General features: G+C 36.4%; 1 protein-coding gene across 4 annotated transcripts in view; it reads left to right on the top strand.

Annotated features, from left to right (window-relative positions):
• SBF2 (SET binding factor 2) overlaps positions 1 to 26,685 on the top strand; it is a 269,535-nt gene that overhangs the window by 39,455 nt on the left and 203,395 nt on the right. For all 4 annotated transcript variants that reach the window (XM_074585940.1, XM_074585939.1, XM_074585938.1 and 1 more), the window contains exon 2: positions 11,864 to 11,952. In XM_074585940.1, the coding sequence (XP_074442041.1) occupies positions 11,864 to 11,952 (89 nt within the window). The remainder of the gene's footprint in view (positions 1 to 11,863; positions 11,953 to 26,685) is intronic.

Here is a 26,685-nt window from a genome sequence, read left to right as displayed (position 1 = left end):
CTGTAAGTATCTGTATACTTAATCAAACCTTGCAATCTGTGTTTGGTTAAAAAAAACAACCAAACAAAACGTAAAAAAGGTAAAAGAGAAGTAATTACTTGAGCTAGTTTTGTATAATTTATTGAAATTTTGTATGCTGAAATGGTTGTTGATTAATATTTTGAAATAATAATATTGAAAATATTAAATAGTTCTAGTGTAAAATTTATAATTTTACTGCTATATTTAGGAAATTTCAAAGTGGAGCTTAATTATTTGGTATATCAACTAAAGATAAATCAAAGAGTGATTCTGTGAGGAAGGTAATTTACTGAAAACAGATTTACTATAGGGGGGTGCTATTTCTAAAGCAAAGCAATGTGCGTTCTTTGTTAGAACTCAGAAGCTGCCTAAATTTTCTTTTTTTCAGTGAGCAGTCTGAAAAGCTCTAAGACGTTGATTCAGAGTGCAAAGCTGAGTACATCTTTGTGGTCTTAATTTTTATACCTTCCTTGAAAATAAATAAAAAAAGATTTTTCCAAGGCAGCTGGGAAGTCTTGTTCGGTTCTGTGTGTTCAAAAGAATGTTTGTTTAACATAGAATGTTTATTTTGAAGTCTGATCTTCCCTTCCTATCCAGAAGCTGGCAAAAGTGATTTGTTTGCAAACAAGAAGGGGAATTGTCGGTGAGCAGGAAACTTTCTCCCTGCCAACCCCCCAAGCTTTTTTCCAACTTCTTGAACATTATGCCAATTGTTGGATAGGGAGTAACTTGAAAATGGTTTAAGATTCAGAGTTGCTTTCTCTAATTTATTATTTCCTTATAAGACTTTTGCAAAGCCATGTTACTGTCCACCTAGCAAAAATACAGTGTATGTCCAGAAGCGTATTATGTCCCAAACTTCTGTTTGGAAGGGAGAGTCCTGAGATCCAGCTGTTACAGCCAAGCTATGATAATTGTATCAGTAACTTACCCAGATAAAATTTTTGGGGAGTTGGAATCCTAGTGAAAGGTGGAGGATAATGGTACTGAAGGGTTCTTCAGCAGTAACTGACACCTTCATGGGTCCTAGGACAGAAAAGCTTTTCTAAAGGACACTTCATTTATTGCAGAAGTTCCTGCGTGGGCTCTTAAAAACAGGAGATGCAACAGCAGCAAAAAGAAATAATATTTTACAGAACTCACAGTTGAAAAATGTCAGTGAGGTCATTGGCACTGGTCACTAAGGTTTTGGTCTTAAGCACAGCTTTCAAAATCAGACAGCACTTTACATGACTAACATTTTTTCAGGTATAATACTGACTTGGTGAGGTTTGATATGTGGCTCTTCAGAGGGATTAGAAGCTGACAGAGTCCTGGCTGACCAAATCATTGTGTGCACCATCAGCCAGTGCTGCTGTGCCTGATTCTGGGCAGTATTAGAGCGACACCATTGCAGGAGGTAAACATGCATCTAACCTATGGTGACGATTATTAACATCCCTGTTTATTCCCTCTTCCTCTTCATTCTGCCTGTGCTTCCCTTTTCTCTGACTTCCTTCCTCTTGTTTTTATGTTATTTATCCATCTCTGTTTTGTTTTGTATTGATACAACTTCAATGGATGAAGCTTATCCTTAAATGTGGTTTTTCCCTGGACTTCTCAAACCTGTTCTAGAAGTTTTCTAACTGGGTAGCAATTGCTAGCCTTTTGGAAGAAACAGCCGTTGGTTTAGTGGAATGAGATATGGCATGTATTGCCATATGTGCTCCCCCTTAAGTAAAATACAAGCTATAATATTTTTCTTCCTTTATTTGCAAAGTATAGAAATGATTTCTGATACCCAGGAGAAATGAAGATCACAGTTGACCAGCATAGGGGAGTATCTATTGCAGTAGTGGGAAGGGTGATCCTGTGAATAAGATGCTAATCTAAGATTTTAGGGGTATCAATTGAGCCTGTTTCTTATACATCCTTTGGGGGCATAGATCACTTGAGAAATCTCTATGCTTCCTTCCCTTGCGTATAAGGTGGTTTAATGGCTCTGCAAAATAGAAAAGTAACAAAATCAAATAAATACTGAGGCATTCAGGAATCTGGACCATCTGAGTATTGCAGGTGGTCCTGACTAGCGGTGCCGGTACATTTGGGAGAAGACTGAAATACTACTTTTTTTTTTTTTCCTGATAAATTCAACAAATTTTTCCTGTTTACAAAGAAAAGGGCCTGAGGGTCATCTTATCCTATTATTTGTTGTATCCTTGATAATATGGCAAGCCTCCGGAACGTCTGTCGTTCAAATTCCCAAGATTGTTGCATGCATTTTTTTGACTTGATTAAGATGAACTGACTATGAATTTTGCCAGTTGTACAAATAGTGTCTGTGGTCATTGGGGGAAGCCTGTCTTCACTCTGTCTTCCTAAACCCCAGCATTTTGTTTAACCTTTTGTGGCTGTTAGGCTGCAATAAAGTCTGTCTTCTCTAGAATACATCAGAGTTAAATGCTCTTTATATAAATTTCCATGTCCAGCCTACTTCAGACTTTAAGATGCACATAGCCTGCCATGTGCTATAAAGGGGTTGAACAGTGGTGTGTTTTTTTGGTTTCTTGTTTTTTGTTTTTTTTTTTTTCCCCCCCACAATTTTGTGCCATGTGTTTTAGGCCTATCCAAGAAGTATTTTTCTTTCTAGGTATTTAACTTTAGTTCTCCTTTGGCCTCTTGTTCATTTTGGTTCCAGCTCTGACTTCTGCATTGGGACTGGGTTAAAATGGGGATATCTTTTGTGACATTTCTGTCTTCTGTCATCAGGATTTCTGTAGCGATGTTTTTAAAGGTATGGGGAGACCTCAGGTACATTTCTGTTCCCTTTTACAAATGGAGACATAACATGGAACATGAATTGTCTTCATGCTTCCATGAAGAGCTTTTCCAAAACTTGTAAAAAAATGACAGGAGTCCTTGGTACTTTCAAGCTTGTGCTGTTTCAAATTGTTTAAGAATTTTGATATGAAAAGGGTTTTACTTCACAGCAGACTTTAGTGATTTCTTTAGCAGTAGCTACTATTTTGAAAAGAAGGATAAGTGGTACTGTACTTCACCACCTGCATCTGTATATCTTTCACACTGACAGTATGTTTCTAACTTTGTACTTCTGAATACTCAAAGTGATTTATTAACTTTACATGTAATGGTAGTTTTAAAGTATTTTGCGTGGCATAATTACTGATGTTCTTTCTCCGTGGTCTGTAGCGTGGTTCTTCTGTGCAGACCTGGAAGTGATATCTTTTGTCATAGATCACCAAAGTGCTTACATTCAAAACTTTACATATACTATTAACAATGCTTAGAGCTCAAATGTATTTTTATCAGGGGTTTATAAGTGAAAAGACAGAGTTTATCACAGTCCTCATTAATTTGGAATGTAAGTTGCATTAACAGCTCGCTTCTGGAATTTTAAGGGCAAGCAAGAGATGGCATGTGACCTTTCATGGGGAAAGATTTATATAAGAAGGGAGCTTAGGGGACTAGGGTTCAGGAACCAGCAAATTATGTCATAATTTTAATGTGTTGCATGTTTGTATTGTTTAAAGAAAAAGATGGGAAAAGGGGAAAGAGAAAGAGGGCAGATCAGAAGAGGTTAGCTAGGGAGAAAAGTTGGTTTTTGCTTAATAGTTTAAGGTATGGACTGCTCATTCAGCATTCTTATAGGCTGGAATTTCGGTTTTGGTCTCGGAGAAATTCACGATGTGTATGTGTTGTTCAGGGACAAGAATGTAACGTCTAAAAACTTGAAGCTTGATTTACTGTGTGGTCAGCTTTGATTGTTAACGGATTAAAGCGTTAATCCATCTTAAAGGTAAAGACACTATTGGATGATGATGATTATTACCTGGCACGCTTCACGAAAATGGAATTGCAGTTCATTGCTGTAAGTGTAAAATTACACTTTTAAAAATGGCTGCAATATCTTCATGTTTTTTGTACCCCACTTTATATGACATAAATATTTTACTACAAAATCAAAGAAAAAAAATTGCAAAATACTTCCATTAGAGTATAGGAATAGTTCTGTTTTTGTAGGAATAACTTTATGAAGATAACAGTAAGAGTGTTTAATAATAGTAAAGGCAGTAGTTTTGTTGGAAATATGTCTTTAGAATTCTTGTTCCTGCCAGGCATGTTTTGCATGTATAATTAATAATGAAAGCAATTACTGTTTTATGTGGAACACATTGTTAATATGCAGCGATGTTCCATGCTATGCTTATGCACATATATACTCTATTAAGTAGTTTGTTGTCTGAGTGATGTGCATAGTGCATCTGAGTTTAAGCTGTTTCAGAAACCTTCAGAAACTTCTGTGTAATTGATTTGCATTCAGTGAGCAGTGCTAGCTATGGGGTTTCCACCAGGTTTTTGGGCAGTTCACACATTATTTGAAGGGATACCAACAGACAGAAGTCTTTGTATTGATGATATAAAGACCCCTCTTGCTGGCTGTGGCTATCTGAATCCATTAGCACTGGAATAACCTATTTTTCCAATTTAAAACCAAGGTGTCAATGAGTGACAGCTCTTCCTGTCACTTTCAGTAAAGGGAGTGGAATGAAGAGAAGAAACTCTGTAATCTTTGTGGATCTGGGATCTGTAAAGCAGATACTGGCAAGCACTTACTGAGGAGGTCACTACTGGTGTTCACTGGCTGTTCAGTGTGTGTGTATTTTTAATGTGGTGTCACATTTGGTTAATTAGCTTTATTTAATAGGAATTTCACTTGGATACTGAAGGAATGTCCTTTTAGTGTTAATTAATAAAAGGAGCTTGAAAGAACCCTTTCCAAGGATATATGCAGAGCGGAGGGAATGTGGTTGGGATCTAGAACTTATTCATGGGAAAATCTTAATCACCTTATTTTATTTTTTTATCAGAAAAAATGGACAAAGGCTGTTTCTTTTGCAGTGAAAGCAGTAGAGACCAGAGTGGGGTAGAGGTTACTCCCTTCTTTAGTTTAACCTGGGGAGCTGTACGGTATCATGGAATAGGGAATGGCAGTCTGACCCAATGCCAGTGTGTGCACTTTTGAAGCCCAGCTGATGTAGTGAGCCTCAGTCCATGTAGACTTGAAGTAACTGTACCCATTATACAAAGTATGGGAAACCAGAGGATACATTTAAATGCATACCAAAGGCATAGACATTACTGGTAGGGCAAAATCATATATGTGTGTGTATATATATATATTTAAAGTGTTCTCCCTACTCTCCATTCAGATTTTCTAATTTGCTCTTTAATAGAGATCTTCAAACTTTGTTAAATATTTGTAATAGATTCCTTTGCATAAAATCGAATTCGGCATGATTGATTAAACATGTTTTCAAATACTCGATCAGAAGAATTAAAAAACCCCAACAACCTCTGTGTTTGAAAAATCACTAGAAGATAAAGATGTGAATGAAATCTGACTTAACAATGAGTTAACATTTGGTATGTAGCCTTGATGTTTTTGGAAAGTTGACAGTAGTTATGAGTAGCATATATTGAAACAAATTGTAACTGTTGTTGAAATCCCGTCATCTGTTTTTTCTTCTGTTTCTGCCTGTTGTGCTACAACAGTTGAGAATGTAAAATCACTTAGGTGTTGAGTTGCAGCCACCTCTTGAATAATCTGATGTCTTCAGACGTAACTGCTCTGCTGAAAGATGAGTGACTTAATAAAAGTTGGCTGAAGGCAGATATCATTGACACCCCATCACCCCAAACCATGACGTTTAGGGACTTTCTACGATTTTACTGATGTTTAACTAGTTAGATTTAAAAATGCCAGCAGAGAATCAACAGTGATTACGCTATACAAAGTGTTGGAAAAATATGCTGAGCGTACTGTACTGATTTGCTTTTATTATTAAATGGGAGTGCAGCCTCTGAGTCTTCTCTTGAAAAGGTTTTAATTTTGGTTAGCAGCATTAAGCAAACTACTTTGTATATCCATTCATGTAAAGGAGTAGAGTCCATAAGACAGACCTTTTCTGTCTATCTTTTTGCTTCTGTATAAGGATTAAGTGTAAATTTCTGTATTTGGGTGAAGTGCACTTCTAATCAAAGTCAGAAGCTTCTTGTGGGAAGAGCAGGCCAGGTCCTCACTGCCTGTGGAATGGAGATTCTTTCAAGTGTTCCTGGTCTAAACTTTTCACAGAGTATAACTTGCAGTTCAGTAACTTGTGTATTTGAAAATAATAATTTTATTTATTTTCCAAATTTATCAAAATTACAATTAATTTTACTTTGTAATTTGAAACATATATAGCTCCGAGATTCTGAAGAATTGCCCTGATCTGGAAGGAATGCAGATTAATTTAAAAAAAACCAAACAAATCCTGTGTGTCCTGTCCCATGTTCCCCCCACCCTTCCAACCCTGCTAAAAACAAACCAGATTGTGGTGTAATGGAAAGAGTGTTTCCCACCTACCTGTATTGTATACAATTTAAGAAACCATGTGAAGTAGTTAGATTTTATGCATTATAAGTAGATTTGTAAATCTCTGTCACAGGACTTTTCTATGGAAGGCTTAACAGTGCTTTTTCTGTTTGTTTTGTGGTTTGTTTTTTTTTTTAAATTTTCTTTTTTATTCACATCTGATGAATGTGAATACTTATTTTTCATATTTTTTCTGATGCTTGTATCTTGGATACAGAACTATTAACTTTAATTTTTTTTTTCCTTTAATGTGTTGCTTTTCTATGATCTGTCCTTCATGCATCATTCCATAAACTCTTTTTCTAACTTTGCTCTTCCTTTATATTTAAGTTGATGATTTTCTGAAGATTCATCTGAACTGCTGTGGGCCTTAATTTTGACTATTTAATGTCTGGAATTTTTTTGAGACTTCTGTGAGTCTGAAAAGGATCCTGAAAAGGATCCTTTTCTAATGTTTTTGAAAACTCAGATACCAAATCAGTTGCACTTGAACTGGAGGTAGATAGAAAGTGTTTCTTTTTTCAAGAGTGCTTTCCCAACAGTGGTCTCTAAGATGGAAAAACCAGGAATAACTGTACTGGGCATAAATTGCCAAGTTTTGGGAACAGGGGTCAAGTTGTATGAGAGGAGGTCAGGAACCGCCCTGTGCCATTCACAGCTGCTTCCAGCCAGCTTTGAAATGGGTGTAAACACCCCAGTGTGTGCCAAAACCTCAGCCAGCTTGAGGAGCCGGTGGCACATCTGCTCACATGTATTTAAGACACAGCAACAGCCATAGGAGGCAGGAGATGTGGAAGGGGACATTGCTGGGGACACAGCTAGAGACACAGTGTTGGAAGGAGGTGCTCCATGCCAGAAGAAGTACCACCCTGAGGGATGCTGGCCACCGGTCACCCATGCTGGTTTGGGGACACCCCTGCTGGGACTATAACCTGTAGATCTGTGCTGGAGCAGAAGAGAATGAACAAGAGCAAGGAACAGCAGAATAAAACTGCTACGCACATGACCACAACCTCCTCTACTGCCCATTACCTCACCAAATGAATTGGGATGGATGAATTGACAAGGGAAGCTGAGATTAAGGAGTGGGGAGGAGAAGTGCTGGACTGAAGTGGATCCTGGAAAAGGAGAGGAAAGATGTGTTCCCAGATGTTTGCATAATGTTGTCTTCCTTGTACCCGAATCAGTGGTCAAAACTTTGTTTTAATTAGCAATAAATTAAATGGAAGTACCAAGTCCCTGAGTCAAGACTGGTTTTGCTGTGATAGTAACAGGTGGTCTATGAAGCAGCCAGTTTTTAATAAACAAACCTTTGACTAGTCCATATATACTGTGTAGAATCTGCTAATTATCTTTGAGGACATTTTAAGCTGGTTAGAACAGGTGATGTTTCAGACCTAATGAATCAATAGCTAGATCTACTAGGTAATGCTAAAGACAAATTTCTGAATCTGTTGAGTATCCAGAGCGATTTGACACGTTATTATCGTACTGATGGTAATCTAATCTTAACTACAAGGAGAATATAATTCAATATGACAGTGTGCTCTATTATATTTTTAAGTCACCTTGTAAAACTATTTGGAACATTCTGAACCAGTCTTCAAGTGGCCAGAGCTTATTGCTACTCCTTGTTTCTTTCTCTTGAAAGCACTTACTTCTTGCTGAATAGTAACTCAAACCAGTTTGTGTGTATTTGTACGTCTTATTTTTAAAGCTAGTAACTTCCTGAGAAGTGTTACTCAATTAGATTCAAAACTGTGGCTTCAGTTAGACCACGATAAAGCACCCAGTTGATAGCAATTCTGAAAACATCCGCTACTTGCCTTCAGTACTCCAGAGGGAATAAAACTGAAGCATGTAGGAGTGTTTTACAGAAACTCTGTTAGGTAGTAGAGAGGAGTAAAACAATTTGAAAGTAGAAGGATTTAAGGGTCCATGCTAAAAATTGAGTAAGGTCTATTAGCTAAGCTAATAACCTAAAGCTAAGGATTCTCCTTGGCTTTCCTTGAGAGAGAAGAATAACGCATGTGCAGAAAAGTGCAAAATTTTTTTTTCTAAATAGTACTTGGAATATTTTATTCTATATATAATGATTCTAAGGTATCTCCTCAGCATGTGAAACTTTCAGTTAATTATTGGTTGTTTTGGAATGATTTCCCTTTGATCCTAGATACGAACTGAAGTGCAAGTTCAGGTAGCGTAAGAAGTTCAGTCTGACTTTCAGAAAATGTTCAGAGGCGCATTTCTTTCAGGTAAATTCCTACTGAGGTTTATAATCCTTCTTGAAAGCAAAATGGAATTACATGCAGTAAGGTCTTTTAACACTGGTGGCCAGCATTAGTGGCCCTCCAAGGAAAGTAACCTAAAAAGACTGATAACATTTTGACATAAAGGAGTGAATATTATAAATACTAAAAAATTGTACGTCTCTTAACTCTGAATTAAAAGAAGTTCCTATATGGTAATGTATGTAGTGTCTTTCTATCAGTCTAATAAAAAGTGAACTAGAGCGATTGGTAGCTTCAAAATGTGATGAAGGAGAAGAAATTTTGAGCTTCTTTCCTGGATTTCATTATTTATAGGTGTAGTTGGTAGTGTCAGAGGTCTCAGTCTTTTGAGAACTGGTGTGGGTTCAGAGTAAGAAAACTGTCACCTGTGTTTCCACAGAGAAACTTAGGGGAGTTATACATAGCAGGGACTGAACACTTTTTGCTGATGTAATTCTCTGATACTTCCGTTCCAGGAACTCTTGGTATCTCTCTTGACCTCGGTCATTCTGCCCTTTCTTGCTCTTGGCCTCTCAAGCACAAGGTCTGCTCTGCTTGGAGGGTGCTTGTGCTCACTGCTGTCTTGGCTGAATTTGTGTCTCTTTCTTGCTTTACCTGACAGTATTAGGACAACTAGAGGAAGAAGAGATTTGATGAAGATAGGACTTAAGAAATGCAGATAACATGGTAATTTGAAATTTTAGCTCAACAAGGGAACAAGTTCTGATACTGAGTCAGTGATGGGACCACCCTCAGAGTGAAGCAGAGAGTAGTAGAGGCTATCAAGTAGGCGACTGCATAGAAGAATGGGAGGAAGGAGCTCTTTGAGTGAGGCACACAATGTGAAAGGTACGAGGAGAGCAGAGAAGGCTAAAGGCTGTTTATTGCATGCTGGCAACAAATACTTATGAGTTCCTGCCATATCTAGTTGAAAATGTAGCTGTTCTGTTCTTTTTTTATTTTAACATGGAAGAAGGAAACAGGTACTGGATATCTATAGAAGAAAGGAGGAATGCAGGAGTATCTTTGCTTGCCTTGGGGGAGGGAATGCGTGTGACTGTTCTGAGAGCTGTTTAGGGAGGGAATGGTAAAGCCTTTCCATTAGTGCCTCCTAATTTTGAAAGGATGTTGAGATGAGTGAGTGGGGGGAGAGAAGTGATAATTCAGTAGAAGATGCTGTGTCAGAAAGAGTATGTGGGACAACACTTGATCTTAAACAAGTGAAATTAGTGACCCTATTCAGTTCTTACAGTGTAAAAGATATGGACCTCCCTTTCCCTACAGAAACTGCTTCTGTAGCCATGTCTGTATTTGTTCCTTGGTTTCTGGCATCTCCTAACTGCTTTCTCAGCACCTCTGCGGCTTCTCTCTAAATATGATATCTCTTTTGGCTTGTAACTTGCTGATTCCATCTCTTACTGATGCTTACATCTCATAGCTTAGCCTGTCTGATGGCAGTTCTTCAGCATGCTGCCCTTGGGAATCACAATCAGTATGTGCTATCTTGGGGACAGAGATTGCTGTTTGGAGTTCACCCCGTGTATTTCATATGCCCATTGTATCAAGGACATCTGTACCTAAATTATTTTCAAGAGAAAATCATAGAACATTAAGTGTAAAAATACATAAACTGGAGAAAATACTTCTTACTAAATTGTCAGATTGATTCTTCCTAAATGCTCTGTGAAATTTATTGTGGGTTTCAAGACAGAAGCAAAGTCAAACTGTAAATTAGCTGGAAGCTTAAAGGAAACATATTTTTTTCCACCATAACATTGATTTATGAATTGCTTTATGCTAGCAGACTTGAGTTGTGTCAGACTGAAAATTGTTTTTTTATGGTAAAGCCAGGAAAATAACGTATTCATTGCTGCTTGGGTGACTGCAGAGGAAGCAGCACATATGGACTGCTACTACCAATTTGTACTGTTTCATAATATCGAAGTATAGCTTTGAGAATTTCACAAGAAAATATTTTAAAATCAAAATGTTTAATATCAAAGCTTTGTAATACGACTGTAGAGAAAGGGTGATCCAGTTGGATATGATGGGTCAGCATAGATTATTAAAAGTAATAAAAGATACTTTAAATGGTTACAAATTTCAGCTTTGGTATTTAGGAAGTTTTATGTATAATTTAATGAAAACTGGTTTCTGAAGCATCTGCTTTTATTTTAAATCAAACCTTTATCCATGCTTGTAGTGATAGCACCTTGCTTCCATATCATTCTTCCCACTATTGTACCATGCTTTAAATGTGGAAAGCAGAAGCTGAAGGCTGTTGATTGCATGCTTTATGTTGTGTGGTGGCTTAGTTCAAAGTTGTCCTAGCTTTCAGCATTCCTCTGGGGTAGTATTGATTAATGTAAAAATTGCTTTCACTTTTGCCACATTATATTGTGGTGTACCCCGGAGCTAAAATTCAATAAAAACTGTTATGATTTGTTTCAATATTTACTGCAGGACTTCAGCAGGTGAAGAAGAAAATTCATATTTGTATGTCGATTCCTGTACCACTCGGGATGACAGGGTGCTACAGTTGAATATTTGTGGTGTTTCTGAAGGGCTTACTAACTGTAGCACTGTGGCTTTGAAAAAAAGGAAAGGTTAAAAGAAGAAAATTGCATCAGAGAAGTTATCAGAAATCAGCAGTCTCTCTACGCCTTTCTTTCTGTGTAGAAAATCACTGCTGACTTGTCCAAGGAAACCATCTAGAAATACTGGCAAGAAACTAGTGTCCTGGATAAATTGTGTGGATTTTTAATTTATAGACTTCTTCTCTTAGGATCGCTTGTTGACAAATGTTTGATTTGTTTTTAAAATACCACATTATCCGTTATATTAGTTTTTAACTTACTACTGTTTGTAGAGACAGACTAGAATTACCACTAATCATCTGTCACTTCGAAAAAATACATGATGGCCATAGGCTGGATGCAGGTTGCAGCTTCATTTCGTGTAGTGACTCCTTGTGTTGTTACTGGAAAATATTAAGACTGTATTTATTACATAACTTGCAAGACACATTTGAGGAGCCTGTTCTACCTCTTGTGGCAAAAAATTTCCTAATATTGGGTATATTCTGAAAATATTCTTAAATCTATGGTGATATAAATTCCACCAATTTGCCTCTAAGTAATTGAATTTTATCTTTCAGCTGGCCCAACAGAAGGTTTGGGAAAAATAATACAAAGATTTCCTCAGAAGGACTGGGAAGACACTCCTTTTCCACAGGGAATAGAGTTGGTAAGTTTGCACTACATTTTGTAATTTTTAGAATTTCTTTCACATACAATTGGAAGATACATCTGCCTTCATGAAGTAATCTGTATTGTCTAACCCGACAGGGAATGGATAGAAATTACATGAGTAGAGGGGATAGATAATAGCTTTAAGAATACGGATTTTGGCTAACAGAAGATAACTTATTCTGGTCTTTACCACTAAGTATAGATATTCCTAGAATACAGAAGTCTGCTGCAAATTTAGAAGTAGTGTATTTAAAATGAATGTTTACTTGTGTCAGTAATTTTATCATTGACTATTATTTTTAGAAGCATCCTTCAGATGGCAGATGACTTTTCGTTGTCGTGTTCAAATAAATACAAATGTGTGTTTGTATATTGTAGATTAAAAAAATAATTAAAAAATAACATGCCAATACACTGACTTGATTAAAATGGTTAGTCTTTACTCAGTATTCTGTCCTTGACAGATGGCATAATGGGTGCTTACAAAAATGGTACACTGAACAAGGCTAGTGTACAGTGATCTCTTTTAGACACCCTCTCCGAGAATTCACTAAGTACCACTTCTTTCTCTTCCTTGGTCTCATGATGTGAGATGCAATGAAAAGGTATGTCTTACTCATCTGGATCAGGGACTTGTTAAATTTATGGCTCTAAAAATCCTGCAGAGAAATGAAATATTGAGGTCATACTATGTAAATTAGATTTCTGAGAAGTCGGAGTGAAACTTACTGCTGTGAATTTAGGAACTAGAGAAGGAGATGGCCCATAGGAAATGTTGCAATAGAAGTCTTTGTACTGTGAGACAAAATCAGCTGCAGAGGACAAAGACACGGACTCTTCACTGGATTTATTACAGACATATAGCAAGCTTTTACCAGTGCGATACCTTTCAACCAATGCTCAGCTCACTTGCTTAGTCATGATGTGTCATTGGCCGTGTGTTGTCTTCTCCAGTGAAGGAGAGGGGAGGGGATCTTGGTGTTTACTGCTTGCTCTCTGCTATAGCAGAGGTTTATGTTATTCACTGTGTGCCGGTGTACGCGACTGGCTGCTCGTTTTCTTCAACAGTGTGGTTTTCATTTCTTCATAGTCAAGCATAAGCCTTATGTTTTGGGGGGATGTCATACCTTAATTACTGGTGTAAGCATTATTTCTGATACACGTGACGGATAGTTACAGTGTTTGTGGTACACTTGCATAATACTACATTTAGCAATGTAGTGCTGTGCTGAAACAATGGAAGCTCCTGCTTTCTCTGAAGTGTTTCTACTACTGTTACAACATTAGACCACTCTGTATAGCAATTGCTGTTTGCTCTAGCTGGTAATTCTCGACTTAATACATGCCTAGCGAGCACATGCTTTATGACTGCTGACTGAGTTCAGATAAAGTGGCTTTTTTTATATAGTACGCACAGTTGTAGCTCATTAGAAGAGAAATAAACTTTGATGCCAAGGCTTAGGGGTGTTTTCTTTTTTTAACCACCCTGTTGGGGTTGAACTGTGTGGTTTGATCTTGCCTTAAACAACTGCAAGAGTTTGAGTCGTACTAAGATTCATTTTTGTCATACAGATCTTCCTTACCAATTTGTTGTGGTTTGAGAAAACCCATGACAATATTATTGTCGTTTAGACAATCATTTTGTCACCCCATTACCCCTCCCCACCTGGCAAGGGAAATTGGTGTAAACAAGGAAACACAAGGGTTGAAATATAAATAGATTTAATAGGATAAGACCAAATGATTAACAATAATACTAAAGAACCAGTATTAATCCCGATGCTAATATAAGATAGACAAGAATTATACTCAGCCAATTCTACCAGTAGGAAGCTGCACACTCCCAGCAGTGGACAGCAAATGTTGGACACTGTGAGCGTAACGGCTTCGGGAGGAAGGGAAGGGCTCAGGGATCCGGCACTGGGCAATAAGCTCTCTGGACTGCCGCCATCAAGGGGGAGAGAGAACCACACAGCAAACTTTCTAATTTATATTTAATGTGACGTTCATGGAATGAAATAATTCTGTTGGCCAGCCTGGATCAGGTGCCCAGGCGTCGCTCCTCCTCGTCCCTGCACGTGGCAAGGCTCAAAACCACTGAGATCTCGAATCTCACTTAGCCTAGCCGGCTATGAAGTAAATATTTTCACAGATTTTAATAATTACACTGATTTAACTGTAGGATGTTAGCACTACAAGAAACACCTTTCTAAAGGAAGACTTTTTTTTTTTCGTGATTGAACAAAACATTATTTCTGTATCAGTTCTCAAATGGCTCATTAGGCAAAGCCATTAAGGCTTTAAAATTTGCAAACGAAATGAAGTTTGACAACTTAAAAGTTAAGGACATCTATTCAGCCAGTTGGCAGTAGTGAAATTTTGATTTGCTGTCCAAACATGTTAATAAATTTTTAATTAATTAAGATTGAGGAGTCAGAGATATTGCAAAGATCAAGTACTAAAGTAAATTACTTATGAAACTCACATTTTGGCAGGATGTTTTTTTTTTCAAGGTTTTGAATGAGCGTAACGTGAGTCAACATTAATTCATGGAAAGGAAGGAAGTTAAGCTGTGTTACGGTTCTCTGTCACCTTAGGGGCAGCTTTAATATCATTGAGAGTAACAGACAAACCTTGGGGGGGTAAAAATAGAGTAATTGACATAAATGTGTATGAGAATGAAGGTAAACCTATTTATGAATAATAATAAATAGTAATTTGAGTTAAAATGCTCTTACGTGTTCTTCCTCTCCTTTGAGTGAAGATCTTTAAGGAATTATATGGTTTCTCTGAAATGGAAAAAGCTATGGTTTGTTTCTGAAAAACATGTTAAGCTCTCTTCACTGTGTTTTCACGTTTTCATGAAGGAAAAAAAGGACAAAGCTTTTCATGCCTAGTGATAGGATTGAGGGGAGATTTGCTTTTGGAGTCTTGTCTTCTGTCAAAAGTTAGTCCTCCTGCCATAAATCATGGAGATCTTCAGATCTCACCGCCCTGTTCCCCTACCCTCACTCCTGGCTCTGTTGTAAAGAGAATTATTTGCCTGTGAATTTGGACATTTGGATATATTTTTTTTAAGTTTTTTTTTTTACCAAATAATATAGGTTGAATTATCTAATTTGTCTTGGCATCTAATGAATGATATGATCTAAGAGTTGTTTCCCATTCATGTTGTTAATGGCATTTTATGAAAGAAGGTGAGGGAGAAATAGTGGCAAAGACCTATACCCACTCCCACCCCTAAGCTTTAATATATTAAGGTGGAAAATGCCTATTTGGACCCGTTGTGGTCTTCAGAGCTTGTAAAGATGCAGTTAGTCCAAGGTCCAGCCAAAAAACTAATGGACACAATCCTCTGAGACTTCTATGGAAGGCTCTTCTCTTTCCCCAGCCCTGCATGTCCCCCACCCCTCTGGGCTTGAATTTGTGTGATCGGATTTCTGAAACAAATTAAAGACAGTGTAGAGAGTGAAGTTGTGCAGGTAATTTTAAAGTTAAATGATAAAAACACTGCAAACAGTATTTTTCATTTTGTTGAGCCTAGTTTTGAAAAATGGGCTAATATGGGAAAAACTGTGCCTAATGGACCTGCCCTTGTCTGAGTGAGAAGGGATCATTTTGAGAACATCTTATCTAGGAAAGATGATGACCCTTTTTCAACTTTTAGCCTTGACTATGTTTGTAGTTTTGTTTAATTTGACACAAATATGTAGAGAATCGGGTCATTATAAAATGTAATTGCAGCTTGAACTTTACTGCAGAGTGTTATATTTGGGGTGTGTATATATATATTTTCTGTATTAAAGGATTAAGAGTTACTTAAACTGTTTCTATTTTTATGTGTGTAGCTTACTAGCTACGTTCTGGTCTTGTTTAACAAACACATAAGTTATGGAATAAACACATTGTCCAAAATTTAACAGAAATACACTTTATGAAATTTTATTGAAGTCAAATGTTTTCATTTGTCTTGTTAAATAAATTGTGTATCTTCTGGTTGTCAGGGGTAAGTGAGCAAAGCCATGAGTCTCTGTTGAGGGAAAGATTCTGTCAGTAGCTCTCGGTCAGTGTGTCTTCTTAGCGCTTCTACTTGTCTGCATCTCATCAAATTACCTGAAGACATTGTTTTTAATCTTACACTCTTTGCATTTGCCATTTCTCTAATGGCTTCACAGCTTTTAACTTTGTTCTGTTTATAACCGAATACAGAAACTTTGATAAGTGAGCCACCTGCAAATTGCTGTGAAACGTACCTGAACGTTTTGTAATGGATTATCAATCATTGCAGTAGCTTGTAAGGGCCCTAATACTTTTTTACCATTTGTCGAATTGTGTGATATAACTGAGAATAAGGTATGATATTTGTTAATATTATCTATCATACATATTGACTGTTACTACAAAAGCAGTACAATGCTCTTCTTCCATTAGCTGGAAACTTCAGTGGGCTATTTGAGAGGAATATAGGAATTTTTTTTTGTAATTTCGGCTTAGAATCTGAGCATCTTCAGTTTACTGGCAAATAGCAGTCCATCTGCAGTTTACTGAGAAATACAAGTCAAAGTGAGGTTCCTCAAGTTTCATGGAAGTAAGCTGACTTTGAGGAGAAAAGACAGATTTATGCTTGTTCTTAAAGTTAATAAAGTATTTGGCTCAGAAGAACATTAAGTCACTGGTTTTCAGAAGAACGCAGTTAGAACATACCAGTCTGATAGTTGCCCCTTTGTGGTACTTTAAATGAACATGTTTGGGTATCCTTCTCCACAGTCTGTCTGTCTCAGACAAGTTATATCAGCTTTACACAGATACTGCTGAAGTTTAAAAATAACCCTCTAAAATCAGCTGAGACATAGAGAGCAGTTTAAAATTAGGATAATCAAAGTTCTTGTTGTTGCTTGTAGAAAGAATCCTTGAGAGAGTATGTTGGTTGAATGAGTTAGCTTTATGTTTCTGCATATTTTTCTTCTTCATAATCCGGTTTTAATTCTGCTGTATACCTTTCTAGACATCATAACTAGTTATACATCAAAGGAGGAAGCTTTGGTATGTAATGTTACACTGTAAACTCATTTTTGTCCCAGGGCTAAATTAGCTAAACTAAATGTCATCTGCATTACTCAGAGTTGGGAGGCTAATGTTAATTAGGCCAATGAAAGTCATACCTAGAAATAGATACGTTGTCTTAGGTTTAAGCTAGCTATAATGCGTTTGTGCAGTTTGAGTAGCAGGGAAGAAAATTTCCCACTGTAACCTGTAGTGGTGTTAGTAGTAGTAGTGTCATGAATTAGTAATTTTCATTTCAAGTATGTGCAAGTACAGAAATGAACATACATTTCTAGACAAGCTAATCACCTACCCAAATAATTACTTAAATTATAAAATTTAATTGTAAATTGTAAAAACTGCTACTTAATACAGTCTTTTGAAGATAACTTAAATGTGTTATGATACTAAGAGAAATGTTTCTGAAGAAAGGCTGTATGTGTCCCTTTGAGATCTGGTAGGATGCCTGCTTCCTCCCAGCGGAGGAGGAGTTGGTGGTGTTGGAGTGAGCATATTGCTCCTTTGTATAGAGTCTTATCTTTGCTGTAGATCTCAGCATTTCTGCACCTTTGAGCAGCTAAAGATATGAACTCTTAAATAGACATGAGGTATATCTTTTATGTAGTTCAACTTTCAAATTCCAACTAACCTGAGATATGAAAAAAAAATCAAATGAGAGTAAGGAGTGGTATTTATGTATTTTCAAAGTATATCTGTATTTTGACTGACATCAGTCTTTTGACAAAACCCAACGTCATAGTCCTGTACAGATTTCCACTGCATGATAATATACAAAACTTAGGAGTGACAGCTATACTTCTGAGGTCTTTGGATTTACACTGCTGATGGAGTTTCACAATCGGGTTGGGAAGAAAAAAACTGTTAAAAAAACCCCCACCAAAACCCCCAACTAGTTTGTCTTCAGAGTTGCATTGAAAAACAGAATTTCTGTCAGTCAATTGAAGACATTTTTAAGGCAAGCCAGATTTTAAAATAGTGAACTTCTGAAATTTTGGAGATTCCCAATGCTGAGTCTCTGAAAATCATTACAAGTGCTGTCAAAACTAATACTTTTAAAATTCCAGTGCTAATCACTTAGTGTTACTTTTGTTTTACCCCTTTGGTGGAAGGCATCTTTTCTAGGAAAAAAATCTGATACTTGAACATTTTACTACTTATTTAAAATAAGACATAAGAGACAAGCTGGGTTGCAGATTAGCCGGTTAAGGCCTGAAGTGATTAAAGTTTTAAGGGGGTTAATCTTTAAATGCTTCAGTCTTAGCTAGCTGATCTGTAAGCCAATTTTTCTGCAACATTAATGCTTTTAAGGATCTGAATAAAGGGTTTTCTGCAGCATCCATTTAACCTTCAGTGCACTTGGTCAGCTGCAGAGATTTTGGTTTTGAGAGTGTTTTTTCGTCTTTTCACTCAAACTTCTGTTACCTATCCAGAATCTTTACACATGTAATTACTTAAAGAACCAACTGCATGACAGACCTCAGTGTAGCACTTAAATGCCTTGTGGTATTCTTTCATTTTCATTATATTGCAGTACAGATGCTTTTAGCAGTTAGTAGAAAACAGATGATAGCAAAAGCACAGCTAACTTTTTTATTGGAGTTGTATTATGGACTCAGTTTATATTCCTTTAACTTGTCTATATTAACGTCCAGTGGAAATCTTAGAGTACCATAAATGTGGTGTATTTTACAGTAATGTCTCTGCTGTGCTGTAAAATATTTATATTCCGGTTTTAGCATCCCACTGCTTTTACTGAATGGATTTTAGCTCCTGGATTTTGTAGACTAGTGGGGTAAAATAACTTTATATTGAAATCTAAGGTCTTGCAAGTAGTCCTTGTGTAGCAAAACTTGGTCTTACTTGACTACTGTGAAAGGGTATAATTAATATGTTTTATCTATTTTTTTTTTGTTGCTTTCAAACAAAAAAAAAAAGAAAAATGGAACACTTCATAATGCAGTCAACAGTTTTGGTGAAAATGGTAAAATATTGAAGTGACACCTATTTGGAAGGTAAATGCTATTCTGAGATGGCCAGAGGTTAGACGTGAGAAGACTTCAGATAAATAAAAGGAAGGGAATAAACTGTCTTCCTTGTCCTGTGAGAATAAGAAAAGCAATAAGGAATGGATACTGTAGCAAAGATTTGGTGTAAACAGTAGGAAACGTTTAAATAGATCGAGCTCCCTCTACCTAGACTGAAATTATTGAGCAGTATTATTTGCTTTTAACTCTAGATACCTATGAGGAATGACTTGTGTGAGGCTAATAGTATGGCTTGAAAAGGGGAATAGCTTGGACAGTCTCCTGATGTTCTTTTTAGATTTGTTAATCTGAAAAGCTGAGGCTTTGGCTCTCCATCTGCCTGCTTGATTGCACCTCTGCAGAGAGAAATGGTAGTAACTCATTGGGAAGATACCAAACTGAGACACTGCAGTGGTGATGAATGAAGAAATCTGTGTGGATTACCATGAGAGATGAGATCTGGTCTTCAAGCATGATTTTCAGGTGTTTGTCCTTGCTGGTATCTACAGCAACCTTTTCTTAAGAGGTTTGTTTTGTTTTTTTTTTTTGTCACTGTCAGATCAGGTTCCTGTAACTTGTCAGAGAGGAGGAGAGAAAATGAAACTTGGACAAACGTACCAATCCAGTAAGGCACTGAAGTGAAGTACCTCAGAACCACTTACCAATTTCTTGTTTCAAATTCCCATGTTTTGTTTCAGCTGGTTATTACAGATAACTATTTGTCAGCCTTCTGTAAGAAATTGGAACTTCTTTTACGCTTGAAGTGCTGTAATTAAGCCAATTTTTTGACTGAAATTTCTGGGGGTTTTTGTTTGTTTGTTTTGGTGTTTTTTCTATGTGTTTGTGCAGGGAGCTGAAAATTTGTGTGGTTTTGGAGAGAGCCAGAAAGCAAGCCCGTTGTCTATTGAATTTATAACTATATATCCAGTTGTCACAAAGCTTTCCTTTCTGGGGTTGTGTGAAGGAGCAGAAAGGCAGATAATGTGCATCTAATCAAATACAGTCTATTGGGTTGAATACAAGATTGTGAAATTTGAACTGGGTCATTGAATGTGTTCTGGGAATCCAGAAATAATTTATCTATCTGTGAAGTTGATTCCTATGACTATAAATCAGTTTGGAATGTTTTCTAATAGTTCAAGAAAACAGTCAAATGGAAAATAAAGGCTATTATACGTTTTTCTGAAACAAATTTGTTAATAGTTTGTGTTTTGTTAAAGCTGTGGGGTTTTTTTGTGCTAAGAATTTCTAATAGGTAGGACTTGTATATCATGATATTTCCCCAACCCCCCCAATTTGACCAACTTTTTAATTTGTACTTTGTATAAATTTTGTCACATTTGATGCAGGTTTCTTCTGCTGGCTTAAATCATCTCAGCAGATTTAAAGCTTGGCTTCTTACACTTGAAAACTTTTGAGATGCATTTGTACATTTTATACAAAAAAAGAACAGTATTTACAAAAAAAGAGACTGTTTCCAATTTGTATAACTTCTGATTTTCCTTTCTGGACTCCGTACAGGGCTGAGAAGCTGGGTGGCTTAAACGCACACCTGGCACAAACACTTACGCAGGCTTGGGGAGGAAGTGGCTGATTTCAGTGGTTCATTGTGTGGCTGAGAGCGTGCCATGTGGAGTCCTAGGGAAAGGAGTTGGAGGCGTATTTCCAATTTTTTTCAAAGGGCAGCATGTTAGCCTCAAGCACTATCACTAACTTAAGTGTCAAAAGGAGTTGAATTTATAAATCCTGAGGTTGAGGGTGTTGGATTGTTTGTTTATAAAGCAAAGACTACTTAATACTGTTTCAGTACAGCATGTTGATGCCGTCTTTTGACTAATTGCGTGGGATTGGCAAAACCACTTTCAGATCTTTCAGTTTTTATTGTACAGCTTTTTTAGACTCTTTTCGCTATTTCCTAGTAACATCTAGCATATTGTTTTCTTTTATACGAAAGCTGGTGGTTTTAGATGGAAAGTAAAAGTTTATGAATGAACTTGCAAGTTAGAAGACATAAAAGTGAACTGGGCTATTTAGATGGTACTCTTCCTTCTGTATTATTCTTTAATAATATAGTCATTAATAATTTATGATATAGTTCTGATACCCTGATTTTAGTAATGATTTGTAAGTGACCGTGAGAATTTTAGTGAAGAAGCATCCCTATTTTAAGTAAAGGTCAATAAATAGTAATTTTATGGAGTTTGTTTTTGATCATAGAAAAGTTAAAAAGAGTAAAGAAGTAATCTACACTTATGTGCAAAATACAATTTGTGTTAAGAGGAGGAAGAAGAATATAAATCTATTCAGATCTATTTTCTAAGTGTTTATTTTAGGGCTACTCACTGATGAAGAATTTTTGTTTTTGTGTGGAAATTCTTCTGAGTGGGGATCTGCCATAAGCATGACTTCTTATAATGAATTCTGAGTATGGCACCAGTATTGTGTAACTAATGATTTTGTCAGCAGTTTACCTGGACTTGTCCTAGCAAAACTTTTCTTCTTTCTCTGTCTTTATTGCTCTGTGAATGTCAGAAATAAATTGATGCAGGCCAAAACCTTTTGAAGTGGCAAATTTCTAAGATGAGAGTGTTAATGCTGCAATCTGATCCATGAAGTGTTACAGCCTTGTTTAATGTTGCTGAGACAGACCTCTTTCAGGTACGTTTGGTTGCAGTGTCTTTATGTTTTTCAAGGATATGCTGTCACAGGGTCACTTGAACAGGTGCTTTTATTTAGCTGTAATGGACACTGGGATAAACTATAAAGGAGTTTTATTTCTGTATCAGCGATAGAGTAATAAACTGAGCATTTAAACTGGCCTATAGCATGGATCTCTGAAGCCCCAGCTTTCACAGATTTGGAGATAAGGCAGTTCAGTATTAGTTGAGGATAATGCTACTTGTATGATGATCCTTTTAAGGTTTGTAGTTCTTTCTCAGCCTGCAGCTCATTAAATCTGAGCTGCAGAGTAAACCTAGGCAAAGAAGAATAACATTGATACCCAAATCTTCTTTTGAGTGGCTTTTGGAACTTATACTCAAGAGCTTCCCTGACCAGATATCACAAATCTTGCAGGTTTTAATGCAAGCTGAGAAAATAGGACATGATGTCTCCTGTCACCTTCTGTACAACGTCCCAGCTGTCTTTGCTTTGATGCAACTCTTACTGTTACCAGATTTCTTCGTTTCTGCATCTGTCATGTTTGTTTCTTTTAGCTACTGTGTTTTCCCTTGGGGATAAAGAAAAATTGGGTAGACTTTGAAATGTCACCTAAGCTCTGCATGTTTCCCTAATGTAAAAATATTGCAGCACCTATCTCCATTTTGTGTGACTTCAAAAACAAAAAAAAAGAAAAAGTAACAAACAAAATGTCAAACAACAACACCCGACCCCCCTACCCTGGATATTAAAAGCATAAACTTGATCATGGTCCTGAGGTGATTTTTTTTTTCTTTTTTTCCCCTCCCCATCTTTTTGGATTTATGTATCTAACTAAGGCACTACTGATGTCTTTGAAGAAACTTCTCTGTCCAGGTTTTGTCACACAGGTGTCCTCAAACTACTTGCTCTTCTTTTCCTTGCACTGGCTGGTTCCTTAACCTTCATGAGAAATCATGCTTTATTTATGTCAACAACAGGAGATATGAAAAACAGATCACACTCAGATACTGAACAGGCTTTCAGTTATCCTCCAGTAAAAAATGTCTCTTGTCTTTTTGTTGAAAGTATACATATTCTGACTTGAATCTCTGCCAAGTTACTTGAACTAAAGCAACCAGTATATACATAAAATCAGTAATAAAGCAATTTTAATGTAATAAATAATGTGTAATAACACCCCTCACCCCCAAATAAAATGATCTGCTGTTTTACTGAGCTGCTAATATTCCTGTTGTCATTCTGCAATAAATTGTGGGAAATTTAATAAAAGAACTGGCTTCAACTTTCTGCTTCCCTCCCCACCGCCCCCATCTCCATGTCTTCAGTACTTAAAGTTTTAGCCCTTTACCTAAGTAAAGGCAGTTAAACCCAAATCCATTCTAGTGTGTCTCTAAAGCAAACTGGTGCAGTAAGGTCAGATTATGTAATTACTTTGTATAGATTGAGGCAGTATGTTACCCAGGGTTATAATCAAGCAAATATGCTTTTAGTATTAAAAATACCCAATGCAGTTATGATTTTGTCGCTTTATCTTATGCTTACCGGTGAGCTAAAAGTGCGGGAAACATTCTTTTATTCTGAAAAATATAAATAAGTACAAAACTTTGGTCCGAGAGAGAATATCTGCTTTTGTAATTTACTGAAAAATCTGTGTTATAATATAGTATTTTAAAACCAAGCAATATTCCCCTTCTGCAAATGGCGTACACAAAATCAACCTCACTTCATTTTTAACTGTATTGTTTCCTTTTCCACATGCATTATAGCATGTGGAAAAGAGGGATGTTCATTAAAATCATGGCTTATAAGCTTAGAATGAAGAATGAATTAGATTTAATATCAAAATAGTGGGATAAGAAATGGGTACTAAAGTTACAGTCTGCATTTGTGACCTCAGTGTTTTTAACATTCTTCGAATACCAGATTTGTCTAGTTCTCGGCATCACCTCATGATTATTCGCTATAACCACATACCAGAAAAGCTTATTTCACAATGATTTTCCTTCATTCTGGCCCAGTAATATACTCGTAGAGACTTGTTGGCATTTGCAATTTTTAAGATTTGTTGTTAGACCATTTTCTTATCTGTTTCATGTCTTGTATATTGAATTTGATCTCCTTCTCCCAAATAACAGAGGAATTGGCAAGACCTCTCAAAAAATGTGTGTGGAATACATTCTCCCCCCACCCCCAATTTAGATATTTTGCTTGTATGACCAATGTGTCTTAGCAGTAGCAATTTCTATGTGAGAAGCTTTTGAATATCTCCAGCGAGTTATCACATTTGCACCGAGTAACAAAAATTGCTTGGAAAAATCACTTGTTGCTGGTTTTGGTTATGGCTGCATTATTTATATAAGCACATCTTCAAAGTTTTCTATTTTAAGATTCAAGATTTGTTTCTTGTTCCACTTTGATCAATATTGTTACTTAAAAGGATTCGGTTTTTGTAATTTCATATCTGAATGTCTTTCATCTAAAAGACCAGCAGCATTTCCAACTGTGTAGTTGGAAAACTGGTGGTAATATAATAAATGAGTATCTACAATTTTCTTTGTTCTTGGATAATACAGTTGAGAACTTCACATGAATTGGGAAACTGTTTCCAATTTATATAACCGAAGAGATATTAAATGAATGGAAATCCATTAAATAACAATCATTTTGTCGAGTTTGATCAAGCTTGAAAGATTGTTGAAGTTAGTTTTTTGTAATAGTATGCCTCAGCTGAAGAAAGTAAGTAGTTATTTTACGTATGCCTGAGGAAGCTTATTGCAGTAATAAATTCTTTGGAATCATATGTGATTAATAAATATTTAAGTACATTTCAGTTGGGTTTAAGATGAAGGCATATCAGCATTAAATTGTGTTTATTCTGACTGTCATAAACATAATTTTGTTTGTTTTGTGTGGTAAAGGCTAAGTAGTTAGTGTTCAGTCAAGTGTTCAATAATATGTTTTTCCAAAATGTTTCAGTTTACTTCCAAGGTGAATAATGATGTAATTAAGGAAAATGTAATTGAATGTCAGATTTTTGTGCTGACTTTGGCTTTAGACTTCAAGTAGTACGGTGCTGTTGTGGGAGAGTTCGGCTAAAACCACGTAGCTGCTCTGTCCCGGAGTTCAGTCTGTGAAGTAATAGAGATAACTGAAGTGGGTTGGTTTTATTAAACATTTTTGGGGTTGTTAAAAAATGGAAAGACAGAAGCAGTTTAACCAAAAAAAAAAAAAAAAAAAAAAGAGCCTTTTCAGAGGATTTTAGCTGCACCTTGTCTTTCAAAACTCATCATTAAGCTTGCAAGAACACTTCAAAACTCTAGAAAACCAGAGATCCTTTTCACTGGCTTTTTTTGTAGGAACTGCAAGTGCATTCATTGACACAAGTATTTTTTAACAGTCTGTATTTGTAATTTGATGATGATGAAAAAATGTATTAGAAGTGGTTACCTGAGCAGGAATAGTTGGTGGCATGTTTTATGATTTTTTTAATTTTTTTTTTTGGATGAAACATTTTGAGATTATCAGCCACTAAATAGGCATCTATTCTAAGTATCCTAATTTCATTTGTTAAATGCATAGATGTGATCTATACTGAAGCATTTTAGGGTGTGTATTATGGGATAATAATGACATACTTCTTGTATTATTAAGGTGTGTCGTTATTACGGCATATGCACACCCTCTTATGTCTTATTGCTTAAATATGATAGTGCTTATAAGCTTTCCTTTTAAAGTATGAATTTACTGTGATGAGTTAGGTAACAGCATATTTATGTACATTATTTTACCTATTATGGATATACTTTACTTGTGGGTTGCAAAAGCAATACTACAGTGGAAACCTTAATTAAATTAGGGGCTGAATTTAACAGTGGTTTCTGAAGTGTGTTTGAAGAAGGAAACTTAATGAGTCTTGTCTCTTCAGATTATCAATTTTAAGTGTGGCAGAAAAGAACATAGCTTTCCAGTTTTAGTTTCACAGTATTTTATGTCTTGCACTGAATAAAGTAAGAGTGCAGTGGTCCGAACTGAGTCAGTTAGCATTTTGTTTTAATATGAGTTACCTCCTTCATGTTTTCTTGTTTGGGAGGATGAGGTTCTTCCCTGTGCCAGCACTGATCCAGAGGGAGAGGAGGAAACAAACAACTTAAGCTTCAATCTAGAAATGTGTAAACAAGATTTGCCAAGTGAACCTACGTATTTCAGACCCCAATAAGAGAAAGAGTGCAGATAACATGTATGCTTTTTGCTGAGACAGCTTTAGGATGACTTGTTTAAATTTCAACAGGGTGGCAAAAAGCTGACTGTGCAGTTTCTGCAAGGTTGTGTTCTTACGAGTCTGTATGCGTTACCTTCCACTTCCCTAAAGTATCTGTTCTACTGCTATGGGAACCATATGAATTTTGGAAGGCTATGTCTTAAACATAATTTTTAGCAGTGTAACAGATAAACAGGTCTAGATCTATTAATTCTGCTACATCTGGAAATGTAGTTGAGCTACTTTCCACAGTCATGCAAGGTTTATGGGAAGACATTGAAAACAAAGTCCTGGTTTCCGGGTGCCCTTGTGATAATTACATTGAATAGCAATGGAAATATTGATAACCAAGATCAGAATAAAAGTTGATCAAGCTTATTTCCATGAATCGGCGCTGGATAGTTTGGGAAGGAGTTTAAGATATCATGAGATGACACACTTGCTTCTTTTGATAAATATACGGGCGTATGCTCCTCCAGGTTTAAGGGGCTTCCACAACGGTAGGATACGTTTGGGCTAACAAGTACGCTGCATCCTCAGGAGCTTCTCCCCCTTTTCTTTGTCTGAAAGTTTTTTAAGCCCATTATTCTTTTCTCTTTCCTAATAGTCCATGGCAATGCATTCTGCAGTTGCACTATGTTTCGTAAACGACTACTATATGTTTTATACCTACACATGATCATTTTATATAATGCGCTCTATTTAATTTTCATGAGAAATA

Source organism: Larus michahellis, chromosome 4 (genome assembly GCF_964199755.1).
Source record: "Larus michahellis chromosome 4, bLarMic1.1, whole genome shotgun sequence".
NCBI classification, from domain to species: Eukaryota; Metazoa; Chordata; class Aves; order Charadriiformes; family Laridae; genus Larus; species Larus michahellis.
This window is presented reverse-complemented; position numbering and strand designations above follow the sequence as displayed.